This window comes from Pristiophorus japonicus, chromosome 2, assembly GCF_044704955.1.
Source record: "Pristiophorus japonicus isolate sPriJap1 chromosome 2, sPriJap1.hap1, whole genome shotgun sequence".
Classification (NCBI taxonomy): domain Eukaryota; kingdom Metazoa; phylum Chordata; class Chondrichthyes; family Pristiophoridae; genus Pristiophorus; species Pristiophorus japonicus.
This window is the reverse complement of record NC_091978.1, coordinates 370,518,908-370,533,583: the sequence shown is the minus strand read 5'-3', so window position 1 is coordinate 370,533,583 and position 14,676 is coordinate 370,518,908. Positions and strand designations below refer to the sequence as shown.

At 49.0% G+C, this 14,676-nt stretch overlaps 1 protein-coding gene across 6 annotated transcripts in view; it reads left to right on the top strand.

Annotated features, from left to right (window-relative positions):
• The window catches only part of rufy3 (RUN and FYVE domain containing 3), a 113,213-nt gene that overhangs the window by 48,421 nt on the left and 50,116 nt on the right, over positions 1 to 14,676 (top strand). For all 6 annotated transcript variants that reach the window (XM_070873061.1, XM_070873054.1, XM_070873068.1 and 3 more), the window contains exon 2: positions 5,555 to 5,728. In XM_070873061.1, the coding sequence (XP_070729162.1) occupies positions 5,555 to 5,728 (174 nt within the window). The remainder of the gene's footprint in view (positions 1 to 5,554; positions 5,729 to 14,676) is intronic.

Genomic DNA, 14,676 nt, shown 5'->3' with positions numbered 1-14,676 from the left:
GCCCCTCCGACAGTGCGGCGCTCCCTCAGTACCGCCCCTCCGACAGTGCGGCGCTCCCTCAGTACAGCCCCTCCGACAGTGCAGCATCCCTCAGTACCGCCCCTCCGACAGTGCGGCGCTCCCTCAGTACCGGCCCTCCGACAGTGCGGCGCTCCCTCAGTACTGCTCCTCCGACAGTGCGGCGCTCCCTCAGTACCGGCCCTCCGACAGTGCGGCGCTCCCTCAGTACTGCTCCTCCGACAGTGCGGCGCTCCCTCAGTACTGCCCCTCCGACAGTGCGGCGCTCCCTCAGTACTGCCCCTCCGACAGTGCGGCGCTCCCTCAGTACTGCACTGTGAGTGTCAGCCTAGATTTTGTGCTCAAGTCCTTGAAGTGGGACTTGAACCCACAACCTTCTGACCCAGAGGCGAGAGAGCTGCTCACTGAGCCACGACTGACATAGCTGGTGAGTCGCAAACGAGGGGACCATCAATATCAGACAGTCACTAATAAATCCAATGGGGAATTCAGGAGAAACTTCTTTACCCAGAGAGGGGTGAGAATGTGGAACTCGCTGCCACAGGGAGGGGTTGAGGCGAATAGTATCGATGTATTTAAGGGGAAGCTGGATAAACCCATGAGGGAGAAAGGAATAGAAGGATATGGTGATAGTGATGGCCTGGGCCAATCGGAGGAGCAGAATAATTGAATGATGCAGTACAGGAGCCGCCATTGTGTCCCGCAAACCTGTGTCGGTGATTTTCTCCACAAGCCACCTGGTCTGATTCTGCTCTTCCATCCATCGAATCACATGGCACAGGAGGAGGCCATTCGGCCCATCGTGTCTGTGCCGGCTCTGTGACAGAGTGATTCAATCAGTCCCACTCCCCCCACTCTTTCCCAGTAGCGTGAGTTCGGGGCCCAGGGGCAGCACGGGCCCAGCCCACACTGCGATATGTGAGCGCACTAGGTCCGTGCAGCAGAGCAGGTCTCCAGTCGTCCTGGTTAACCCTTGCCCCTGGACCAAGACCTCGCTCTGTCAAGCCCCGTGAGATGGCTGGTGTGCAACGGTCACCCCACGTTAAAAAAATCCACCCACAGGCATCTTCCACCCTTCAGGATGTAGTTCAGGATCTGGAATATTAGGTCCTTCATTGAAACACCTGGGAACTTTTTGAATTCGTTCCTTTTGGTGTGGAAACAAGTCATCCTCGATACGAGGGACCGCTGAAGAAACCCTGCACATTTTTTTTCTATTTCCAGTATTTATCCAATTCCCGGTTTGAAAGTTACTATTGAATCTGCTCCCACCGCCCTTTCAGGCAGCGCGTTCCCGATCACAACAACTCGCTGCGTAAAATAAATTCTCCTCATCTCCCCCTCTGGTTCTTTTGCTGTTTATCTTCAATTTAAGTAACTATCTACCGTATATACTCGCGTATCCTGCGATCTCGCGTATCATGCGACCCCTAAATTTTCGTCCCCAAAACATGATTTTACCAAATATCTCATGTATCATGCCAGTCACTTTTTTGAGATCGAATACAGACCTTAACATGAAACATCGAGTGGATTCTGCTGTGAAAGCTGTTCGCGAATCGAACACCGATACAGCAATCGTTCCAGCTGGTTTGACTAGCGTCGATCAGCCACAGCCTCTACTGTGTTTGGGAGTTGTGGGTGGCGGAGGTCGGGTCGCCGGGGGGGTGGGGGGGCGTGAAGAGGAGGTCGGGTTGGGTCACCGGGGGGAAGTGGAGGTCGGGTTGCCGGGTGGGGGGTGGGGGGAGAGTTGGGGGAGCGGATGTCGGGTCGCCGGGGTAGGGAGAGTGGGGGTCAGGTCGGATCCGGTCCGGTTTCTTTCCTCACCCCCCCCCCCCCCCCCCCCCCGACCTCCACGACTCTCTCTCCCCCCCCCCCGATACAGTACAAGCGACAATAGAGGCTGCAATCCAGCCCAGGAGATACCTGCCGAGATTCAGAGTGGATACAGTCTGCTTAACAGCCTAATCTTGGCCAGCACTTCACACCCGCAAATTTTGTATCTCGCGTATCATGCGACCCCCCCAAATTTAGGTTACAATTTAGGTCTTGAAAAGTCGCATGATACGCGAGTATATACGGTAATTATTTTTTTTTAAGTACTTAAGGACACAGCTTTAACAGGAGTTTGTGACCGAGAATTCCACATTGTCACCACCATCTGTGCAGACATTTTCCTAACCTGCTCTTTAATTAATTAAATACATTTATCGGCTCTTTCGCGAGTCTTAAGCCCTGGATCTTGGTATAGGTGCTAAGTTGTCGAGGGAAGATGGTATATGTTGGGTGGGGGAGTTTGCACAAAACGGCGGAACGAGGGGGAACCAGTTTAAGGCGATCATCAACAGAACCAGAGGGGGGAGGTTGAGGGAAAACCCTTTTTACGCATCGAGTGGTGAAGATTTGGAGCGCGCGGCCTGAGAGGGTGGAGGAGGCAGACTCAATCGTGGCCTTCAAAGGGGAATTGGATAAATACTTCATAAGGAGAAAAAAAATTTCAGGGATATGGGGAAAGAGCGGGAGAGTGGGACTGACGGGATTGTTCTTCGAATGAGCCGGCACGGACTCGATGGGCCGAATGGCTTCCTGTGCTGTTCTATTCTATGATTCTGTACGAACATTATAATACTGCAATCATGGATTATATAATAACGTGGCCCATTCACAGTTACACGCATGCGCAAAACTTTATATTCTTCTTTCGTATGATAGTAGCGTATCCAACGCCAATATCTGAGTCGGATATCCAGGCCAAAGCTTCCGGTGTAACCATGTGGATATCCTGTAGGCTGCCAGCCAATTCCCTCCGAGGGCAATGTTCCAGGGTCTTATTAGGAGCTCCACAGTCACATGATGGGGAGGCTTTAATCTTCCGTGGCTCAGCCTCTGAGTTAGAAAGTTGTGTTCAGGTCCCACTCCAAGGACTTGGGCAATAAACCCAGGTTGACACTCCCAGTGCAGTGTTGTAGGAGCCCCGCACTGTCGGAGGGGCAGTACTGAGGGAGCGCCGCACTGTCGGAGGGGCAGCACTGAGGGAGCGCCGCACTGTCGGAGGGGCAGTACTGAGGGAGCGCCGCACTGTCGGAGGGGCAGTACTGAGGGAGCGCCGCACTGTCGGAGGGGCAGTACTGAGGGAGCGCCGCACTGTCGGAGGGGCAGTACTGAGGGAGCGCCGCACTGTCGGAGGGGCAGCACTGAGGGAGCGCCGCACTGTCGGAGGGGCAGCACTGAGGGAGCGCCGCACTGTCGGAGGGGCAGCACTGAGAGAGCGCCGCACTGTCGGAGGAGCAGCACTGAGGGAGCGCCGCACTGTCGGAGGGGCAGCACTGAGGGAGCGCCGCACTGTCGGAGGGGCAGCACTGAGGGAGCGCCGCACTGTCGGAGGGGCAGTACTGAGGGAGTGCTGCACTGTCGGAGGGGCAGTACTGAGGGAGTGCTGCACTGTCGGAGGTGCCGTCTTTCGGATGAGATGATAAACTGAGGCTCCGTCTGGCCTCTCAGGTGGACTTAAAAGATCCCATGGCATTATTTCAAAGAAGAGCAGGGGAGTTCTCCTCGGTGTCCTGGGGCCAATATTTATCCCTCAATCAACATCACTAAAACAAATTATCTGGTCATGATCACATTGCTGTTTGTGGGAGCTTGCTGTGCTCAAATTGGCTCCACTCCAAAAGTACTTCATTAGCTGTAAAGCGCTTTGAGACGTCCGGTGGTCGAGAAAGGCGCTATGGAAATGCAAGTCTTTCAATCTGTGGAGAAGCTGGCAGCATCTACTATGACTAGTTCTGAGAAATGTAGCTTGAAAAATTAGCGAACGTCTCTCTCGCTCTCTCTCTCTCTCGCTCTCTCTCTCTCGCTCTCTCTCTCTCGCTCTCTCTCTCTCGCTCTCTCTCTCTCGCTCTCTCTCTCTCGCTCTCTCTCTCTCGCTCTCTCTCTCTCGCTCTCTCTCTCTCTCTCTCTCTCTCTCTCGCTCTCGCTCTGAAAACATTCCTTAAAACCCTAATATCTCCTCCTGGGGCTTGGTGTCAAATTTTGTCTTGACAGTCGCTCCTGTGATGCACCTTGGGCCGTTTTACTACAGCTAAAGGCGCTATATAAAGGCACATTGTTATATTTGGTTCAAGTACAGTAATAAGTATTCCCTTCAAAGCTCTGATGATCATGACCACGGTTCCCCAGAAACATTCGGGGCCAGAAATTGTGGTCGCAGGCTTCCCGCGGACGGACGCCTCTGGCCGGAATTTTTTTGCGGAAGTCCCTGGTGGTCCCGGAGGAACGAACACTCGCGCTCCGAGGCGTAGATGCGCAGCCCAGCGCAGGGGCCCACGTATCCCGGGGTCACGTGGACCACCAATCAACATGGAGTATTCTCGTTGATAGTCATGGGAGCCCTGTTTGTACCAAGCTCTGATTACTATCAATGAGAACACCCCCAAAAACACAAACACAACACACAATTTTTTTTTTTTAAAAACACCGCACATGTTTAAAATTAATTGAAATTAAATTAAATGTTTTGGAAAAAAAAATTTTTTTGAATTGATGTTTTAATAGGCTTAAAAATAAACTTGCCTTTATGGACAGAGTTTTTAATATAAAAATTTGTGATAAAATATCGTTTTTCTGTCTTTTAAAATTTTTTTGCTGGTAAAAGTAGGGCCTCGATGCTGTTACCAGGCGTAAGAGTTTGAAGGACATGCATTGGGCAAATAGCCCAATCTCTGCCCCGGGGATACCCCCGATTTGTCACAATTCTTTTGGACTGATGGAAAGTGTCAGCTTTAGACGCATGCGCTTCGCGGGCCTGGACGTGGAACCTGCGGGGCCTCTTCGGGCACATCGCATGCACCCGGAGAGGACACGGTTTACGGCCCTGGATGATGGCACTCTTGCCCCTCACCAGAACACTGGAGCCTTGCAATTCGGAAACATCTCTTATATTATATATATATACACACACACACACCGGATGGTCAAAGCTTGACGTGCTCTTCTGCGAAACGTCAATCGATGCTCGAACAATTGTGAATTTTAAATCTGAAACTGATAGATCTCTGCTAACCAAAGGTATTCAGGAATATGGGCCAAAGGTGGGTAGATGAATGTAGGTCACAAATCAGCCACAGATCACTGAATGGAGGGGCTGAAGGGCCGATTTGCTCAGTGTTTATTTGGTGAATTGAGGTAAAGACGCTTTCAATTGATCCATATCACTAGATGCCTTCAGTGTTTATAGCATTCTTTCGGTTGACCTTGCACACAAGGCTTTTATGGTCTGGCTATCTCTCTGGACTGAGTGCAGAAGACTTGTCAAGGCCATGGACTGGGTGCGGAGGAGATTTACGACAACGGTACCGAGGATGAGGGAATTCAGTTACATGACTGGAGCATCGATGTCCCTGTTCGATATCCACTAGCATTTTTTGTGTTTTTAAATAGTATAAAAATATCTTGAATTACTTTTACTTGGGTCTCTGTGGCCTTGTGCACGAGCTGTAAACTTTAAAAAATATATATTTTTTTAATACTTTTTCAGACCCCAAGGATCCCATCGCCATCGAGCGGCTGAACTTAATGAACATGGCCAAGCTGAGCATCAAAGGTCTGATTGAATCAGCCTTGAACTTGGGGCGCTCTCTAGACTCGGACTACGCCCCACTCCAGCAGTTCTTCGTGGTGATGGAACACTGCCTCAAGCACGGCCTTAAAGGTGAGTTCGGCCCTGGCTCCTGCCTCCCCGCAGCGACTGGGAATTCAGCACGTGTTGCCTTTCACGTTCAGTCAGACATCACGGATGTAAGAGACAAAATATGTCAAAATTAATCTCCTTCCTCTGCCCATCACCTTCAATCCGTGCCCTCTGCTTCGCGACCAGGCCGCCATTTATTTCGAGCGTTTTTTCCAAATGCATTTTTGGGAGGCAAGGCTATGGTGAGGAGAAGGCGCTCAGCTTCTCCAGTCTCTCCACAAAACGTTCTCCGCCTGCAGCAGTGGGCGGTATTAGGGGCTGTCATGTATTTGCTTCATGGGTTCTTTGCTGAAGAATTTATAGCAACACATTGCTATTAAGAACTAGTTGGTTTATTAGCAAAAGGTTTAACAATCACACGACACATTACCGGTTCATCCACCAGGCTCACAACCACCTGCCCCATCGTGGATCCCCCGAACCCAACTGGCTGGGGTTTTATTGAGTCTTGTGAACATCAGGTGACTGGCTAAGCCACTCACAATGCAACAGCTCTACAACTACAACTGAGTAAAGGGGCGGGGAGGGGGGCACACCAAACACTTTCAAACAAGTGCCCCCTTGTTTTTTTTTTCTTCTTTTTTTTTTGAGGGCACTAAAAACACAAATCATAAGAACATAAGACCATAGGAATTAGGAACAGGAGGAGGCCATCTAGCCCCTCGAGCCTGTTCCGCCATTCAACAAGATCATGGCTGATCTGGCCGTGGACTCAGCTCCACTTACCCGCCCGCTCCCCATAACCCTTAATTACCTTATTGGTTAAAAATTTATCTATCTGTGACTTGAATACATTCAATGAGCTAGCCTCAACTGCTTCCTTGGGCAGAGAATTCCACAGATTCACAACCCTCTGGGAGAAGAAATTCCTTCTCAACTCGGTTTTAAATTGGCTCCCCCGTATTTTGAGACTGTGACCCCTAGTTCTAGTCTCCCCGACCAGTGGAAACAACCTCTCTGCCTCTATCTTGTCCATCCCTTTCATTATTTTAAATGTTTCTATAAGATCACCCCTCATCCTTCTGAACTCCAACAAGTAAAGACCCAGTCTACTCAATCTATCATCATAAGGTAACCCCCTCATCTCCGGAATCAGCCTAGTGAATTGTCTCTGTACCCCCTCCAAAGCCAGTATATCCTTCCTTAAGTAAGGTGACCAAAACTGCACGCAGTACTCCAGGTGCGGCCTCACCAATACCCTGTACAGTTGCAGCAAGACCTCCCTGCTTTTGTACTCCATCCCTGTCGCAATGAAGGCCAACATTTCATTCGTCTTCCTGATTACCTGCAAACTAACTTTTTGGGATTCATGCACAAGGACCCCCAGGTCCCTCTGCACCGCAGCATGTTGTAATTTCTCCCCATTCAAATAATATTCCCTTTTACTGTTTTTTTTTTTCCCCAAGGTGGATGACCTCACATTTTCCGACATTGTGTTCCATCTGCCAAACCTTAGCCCATTCGCTTAACCTATCTAAATCTCTTTGCAGCCTCTCTGTGTCCTCTACACAACCCGCTTTCCCACTAATCTTTGTGTCATCTGCAAATTTTGTTACACTACACTCTGTCCCCTCTTCCAGGTCATCTATGTATATTGTAAACAGTTGTGGTCCCAGCACCGATCCCTGTGGCACACCACTAACCACCAATTTCCAACCCGAAAAGGACCCATTTATCCCGACTCTCTTTTCTGTTAGCCAGCCAATTCTCGATCCATGCTAATACATTTCCTCTGACTCCACGTACCTTTATCTTCTGCAGTAACCTTTTGTCGAATGCCTTTTGGAAATCTAAATACACCACATCCATCAGTACACCTCTATCCACCATGTTCGTTATATCCTCAAAGAATTCCAGTAAATTAGTTAAACATGATTTCCCCTTCATGAATCCATGTTGCGTCAGCTGATTGCACTATTCCTATCTAGATGTTCCGCTATTTCTTCCTTAATGATAGCTTCAAGCATTTTCCCCACTACAGATGTTAAACTAACCGGCCTATAGTTACTTGCCTTTTGTCTGCCCCCTTTTTTTAAACAGAGGCGTTACATTAGCTGCTTTCCAATCCGCTGGTACCTCCCCAGAGTCCAGAGAATTTTGGTAGATTATAATGAATGCATCTGCTATAACTTCCGCCATCTCTTTTAATACCTTTCCCACATTCCTGTGACCAGCAATTTTTGGCATGGTTTTTGTGTCTTCCACTGTGAAGACCGAAGCAAAATAATTGTTTAAGGTCTCAGCCATTTCCACATTTCCCATTATTAAATCCCCCTTCTCATCTTCTAAGGGACCAAAATTTACTTTAGTCACTCTTTTGCGTTTTATATATCGGTAAAAGCTTTTACTATCTGTTTTTATGTTTTGCGCAAGTTTACTTTCATAATCTATCTTTCCTTTCTTTATTGCTTTCTTAGTCATTCTTTGCTGTCGTTTAAAATTTTCCCAATATTCTCGTTTCCCACTAACCTTGGCCACCTTATACGCATTGGTTTTTAATTTGATACTCTCCTTTATTTCCTTGGTTATTCACGGCTGGTTATCCCTTCTCTTACCGCCTTTCTTTTTCACTGGAATATATTTTTGTTGAGCACTATCAAAGAGCTCCTTAAAAGTCCTCCACTGTTCCTCAATTATGCCACCGTTTAGTCTGTGTTTCCAGTCTACTTTAGCCACTGTATTCCACTGTAGTCCCCTTTGTTTCAGCATAGTACGTTTGAGACACTACTTCCTCACCCTCAATCTATATTACAAATTCAACCATACTGTGATCACTCATTCCAAGAGGATCTTTTACTAGGAGATCGTTTATTATTCTTGTCTCTACACAGGACCAGATCTAAGATAGCTTGCTCCCTTGTAGATTCTGTAACATACTGTTCTAAGAAACAGTCCCGTATGCATTCAATGAATTCCTCCTCAAGGCTACCCCGTGCGATTTGATTTGACCAATCGATATGTAGGTTAAAATCCCCCAAGATTACTGCCGTTCCTTTTTCACATGCCTCCATTATTCCCTTGATTATTGTCCGCCCCACCGTGAAGTAATTATTTGGGGGCCTATAAACCACGCCCACCAGTGACTTTTTCCCCTTATTATCTCTAATCTCCACCCACAATAATTCAACATTTTGTTCATTAGAGCCAATATCGTCTCCCACAACTGCCCTGATATCATCCTTTATTAACAGAGCTACCCCACCTCCTTTCCCTTCTTGTCTATCTTTCCGAATTGTCAGATACCCCTGTATGTTTAATTCCCAGTCTTGGCCACCCTGCAACCATGTTTCTGTAATGGCCACCAAATCATACCCATTTGTAATGATTTGTGCCGTCAACTCATTTACTTTATTTCGAATGCTGCGTGCGTTTAGGTAGAGTGTTTTAATACTAGTTTTGAAACCATGATTTTTAGTTTTGACCCCTCCTGCAGCCCCTTTATAAACATAGAAACATAGAAAATAGGTGCAGGAGTAGGCCATTTGGCCCTTTGAGCCTGCACCGCCATTCAATGAGTTCATGGCTGAACATGCAACTTCAGTACCCCATTCCTGCTTTCTCGCCATACCCCTTGATCCCCCTAGTAGTAAGGACTACATCTAACTTCTTTTTGAATATATTTAGTGAATTGGCCTCAACAACTTTCTGTGGTAGAGAATTCCACAGGTTCACCACTCTCTGGGTGAAGAAGTTTCTCCTCATCTCGGTCCTAAATGGCTTCCCCCTTATCCTTAGACTGTGACCCCTGGTTCTGGACTTTCCCAACATTGGGAACATTCTTCCTGCATCTAACCTGTCCAATCCAGTCAGAATTTTAAACGTTTCTATGAGGTCCCCTCTCATTCTTCTGAACTCCAGTGAATACAAGCTCAGTTGATCCAGTCTTTCTTGATAGGTCAGTCCCGCCATCCCGGGAATCAGTCTGGTGAACCTTCGCTGCACTCCCTCAATAGCAAGAATGTCCTTCCTCAGATTAGGAGACCAAAACTGTACACAATACTCCAGGTGTGGCCTCACCAAGGCCCTGTACAACTGTAGTAACACCTCCCTGCCCCTGTACTCAAATCCCCTCGCTATGAAGGCCAACATGCCATTTGCTTTCTTAACCGCCTGCTGTACCTGCATGCCAACCTTCAATGACTGATGTACCAAGGTGTGTGGGGGGGTGGGGGGGGAGCGCAAAAACTGGCACAATAAACAAATTAAGTTTTAGACATTAAAAATAAAATTAAAATTTGGTTGCCGGGGGTGATAATGCACTCCTGTCCCTCTGGCGCCCAACAGCTCTACAAACCTTTGAGCATTACCACACGTTCATCCGTTACAGAAGGATTTGATTGGGCTGGGGAAGGTAGGAGGGGATTGTTTGATTGGACAGGCATTCCGACTGGGGAGTGGGTGATTGATGGCCCAAAAATTTCGGGGCCCGTCCTCCTGGGTCCTCCTCGGTGCTCCTCTCCCCAAAGGTTGCGAGAAACCCCCCACGATACACCCACCTCTCTTCAATCGTAGGATGCTCAGCCTTGGGCCTTTACCACATTGCCCTGGCCCCTGAGAGGAGGGGGGGGTGGGGGGAGATTGGAGGAGGAGGATGGGGGAATGATGGAAGGGAGGGGAGGAGGATTGGGAAAGAGGAGGAGGGGGAGAGATTGGGGGGGGGAGGGGAGGAGGATTGGGGAAGTGGAGGGGGGGAAAGATGGGGGTGGGGGGAGAGATTGGGGGTAGGGGACAGATCGGGGTAGTGGGGGGGAAATGGAGATCGGACCTCCGGAGGAGAGACATAGGGGGCAAAATTCGCACGTGGGAATTCCGTGGCCGCTGCTTTGGGCTCAACTGTCCGACTTGACCCAAATTCAGATCGGAGATGTTTTAGCCCGGCCCCGATCCCGCCCGATTGTGATCACCGCCGAAAGCGCGCCATCAGAACGCGCACCAGCACTTTCCCTCAGCGTAAAAATTCTTTCCCCCCCTCAGTTCAGCTGCAGAAATCGCGCCCCCCCTCCCCCCTCCCCCTCCCCCGTGCTGCCCCCAATCGACCGGCAAAATACTGCCCCCAGGTTCGGCTGGGCTGCCAACGGGCAGCCTGACATGCACCCCGGCCGAAACCCTCCCTGGTGACCCAGTGGCCGATGGTATAAAATGACAGAATCCCCCCCCCCCTATATCGGAGGGCGGCGAGCCGTGGGGACGTACACGCGCTGTGACATCACCACGCTGACTGACCGCGGCGGGGTCTCGGTCCGACACACCTTCAGCCAATCAGCCGGGCTTTGAGCCTATGGCCCGCCCCCCCCATTATGGCACATTTCCTCGGGGACTTTGAAGAAATTTCAGAAGTCCTGAAAGTGGCTCTTCCGACCGTATCAAGGCTCCGTGCGGTCAGTGCAGAGAAATAATCGCAAGCGAGCCAGCTTTCTTACGTTGCTGAATTTCGGCCCCCCGCACACTGCGCACCTCCGGCCCTTTATCTTCAGCGACAGATTTTTATTTTGTCAACTTATTTGGAGTGTGTAAATGGTGAGAGCAACCAAAGTGCTTCACAAGAGCAAATGTACGGCACTTATTCTGCCGCGTGCGCTGGTTTATGAAAGCGCAGTCTCTGTGTGTGATTAGTCCCGTAACTTCTCACTTTATGGGGTAAGTTCGAACCTTCACTGCTAGCCAGAATACTGGCGTCGGAGGATGGATCGTCTGGTTTACGCCCCGTCCGTACAGGAAGATCGGGCAGGGGCTATAAGACGGGCGCGTGATCTGGCTATTGTTAGTTTACCGCCCAGGGCTAGCTACCGCTACACATTGTCCCAACAACAACAGCAGCTTGCATTTATATAGCGCCTTCATTGCAGTGAAACGTCCCAAGGAGCGTCATCAGACAGAATTTGACACCGAGCCACATAAGGAGATGTTGGGGCAGGTGACCAGAAGCTTGGTCAAAGAGGTCGGTTTTAAGGAGTGTCTTAAAGGAGGAGAGAGAGAGATAGAGGGGCAGAGAGGTTTAGGGAGGGCGTTCCAGAGCTTGGGGCCCAGGCAGCAGAAGGCACGGCCACCGATGGTGGAGCGATTATAATCAAGGGAAGCTCAAGAGGGCAGAATTAGAGGAGCGCAGAGATCTCGGGGGTTGTGGGGCTGGAGGAGATTACAGAGATAGGGAGGGGCGAGACCATGGAGGGATTTGAAAATAAGGGTGAGAATTTTAAAATTGAGGTCTATGAAATCCCAAGTGTGCCAGACTGGCCTTTACTTTTTGTTTAATATTCCAGCTTTAAACAGTGAGACTGAAACATTCCCTGATACTGTAATAAAACTAATCTCCAGGGGTAGATTTATTGCTCAAACCTTAACCTTATACAAAAAGGGACATTCTTTAAAAGCTACTGTGAATTTGAAGTTAAAGGAAAAAATCTGCACGTGGCAGAATCTAAAGTAAGATCAGAAAATGCCGACAATAGACAGCTCAGTGTGTGTCTGGAAAGGGAAAATGCCAAGATTGTGATATGTGGAGAGGCTGGGGTAGTTCTCCTTGGAGCAGAGAAGGTTAAAGGAGAGATTAGATCGAGCTGTTCAAAGTGATCCACAAAGTCAAAGTTTTGCATACAAGAGATTAGTGTACAAAATCTAAGCGCATGGTATTGGGGGTAATGTACTGACGTGGATAGAGAACTGGTTGGCAGACAGGAAGCAGAGAGTTGGGATAAATGGGTCCTTTGCAGAATGGCAGACAGTGACTAGTGGGGTGCCGCAGGGCTCAGTGCTGGGACCCCAGCTCTTTACAATATACATTAATGATTTAGATGAAGGAATTGAGTGTAATATCTCCAAGTTTGCAGATGGCACTAAACTGGATGACAGTATGAACTGGGAGGAGGATGCTAGGAAGCTGCAGGGTGACTTGGACAGGTTAGGTGAGTGGGCAAATGCATGGCAGATGCAGTATAATGTGGATAAATGTGAGGTTATCCACTTTGGTGGCAAAAACAGGAAGGCAGAATATTATCTGAATGGTGACAGATTAGGAAAAGGGGAGGTGCAACGAGACCCGGGTGCCATGGTACATCAGTCATTGAAAGTTGGCATGCAGGTACAGCAGGCGGTGAAGAAGGCAAATGGTGTGTTGGCCTTCATAGCTAGTGGATTTGAGTACAGGAGCAGGGAGGTCTTACTGCAGTTGTACAGGGCCTTGGTGAGGCCACACCTTGAATATTGTGTTCAGTTTTGGTCTCCTAATCTGAGGAATGACATTCTTGCTATTGAGGGAGTGCAGCGAAAGTTCACCAGACTGATTCCCGGGATAGCAGGACTGATATATGAAGAAAGACTGGATCGACTAGGCTTATATTCACTGGAATTTAGAAGAATGAGGAGATCTCATAGAAACATATAAAATTCTGATGGGATTGGACAGGTCAGATGCAGGAAGAATGTTCCCGATGTTGGGGAAGTCCAGAACCAGGGGTCACAGTCTGAGGATAAGGGGTAAGCCATTTAGGACCGAGATGAGGAGAAACTTCTTCACCCAGAGAATTGTGAACCTGTGGAATTCTCTACCACAGAAAGTTGTTGAGGCCAGTTCGTTAGATATATTCAAAAGAGAGTTAGATGTGGCCCTTAGGGCTAAAGGGATCAGGGGGTATGGAGAGAAAGCAGGAATGGGGTACTGAAGTTGCATGATCAGCCATGATCAGACTCGAAGGGCCGAATGGCCTGATCCTGCACCTACTTTCTGTGTTTCTATGATCAAGGGTTTTGATAGAGTAAAGAAGGAGAGACTGTTTCCAGGGGCAGGAGGGTCGGTAACCAGGGGACATGGATTTAAGGTGATTGGTAACAGAACCAGAGGGGGAGATGGGGAGAATGTTTTTACACAGCGAGTTGTTGTGATCGGGAACGCGCTGCCTGAAAGGGCGGTGGGAGCAGATTCAATAGTAACTTTCAAACGGGGAATTGGATAAATACTGGAAAAGGAGAAATGTGCCGGGCTGTGGGGAAAGAGTGGGACTGATTGGATCGCTCTGTCTCAGAACCGACACGGGCATGATGGGCCGAATGGCCCCCTGTGCTGTGCGATTGTGGAGAGCGCCCATTTCTGTTTTTTTTAAATTATGTTCTCTGCCTTGAGAGCTGTTGGTTTCTCAGTTTCGAGGCTTAGCGGCTATCTCCAGCTCTGAAACTACCTGTACAAGCCCTGTACAGACAGTGAAGCAATTTAACTCAATGTCCACAACTCTTTTGGGTCTAATTTCCTGCATCACTCGGGACAATCCATTAACTCCGTTTTGACCGACTGACTGATTCACCTCGAGTGCCTTCTGAAGTTTGATTTGCTTGTTAAATTCTGTATTGTATTTGCTTCAAGGGTTCTTTGCTTAAGAATTCATAGCAACACATTGCTATTAAGAACTAGTTGGTTTATTAGCAAAGGTTTAACAATCACACGACACATTACTGGTTCATCCACCAGGCTTACAACCACCTGCCCCATCGTGGATCCCCCGAACCCAACTGGCTGGGGTTTTATTGAGTCTTGTGAACATCACGTGACTGGATAAGCCACTCAACAGCTCTACAACTGTTTTGGTAGATCGTTAATTCAAGTGCCCCTTTTTGTAAGGGCACAAAACCCCACAGATTAACATTAAAGGGAACCTTGATAAATCAAATTAAATTAAAATTCTATTCCCTGTTGAGATGATGCTCTCCAGTCCCTCCGGTGCCCACCTCTCGCGGAAGGCCACGAGCGTACCGGTGGACACCACGTGTTCTATCTCCAGGGGCACCCTGGCTCGGATGTAACCGCGGAAGAGAGGCAGGCAGTCGGGCTGAATGACCCCCTCGACCGCCCGCTGCCTGGACCGGCTGATGGCCCCCTTGGCCAGGCCCAGGAGCAGTCCTACGAGGAGGCCTTCCGACCT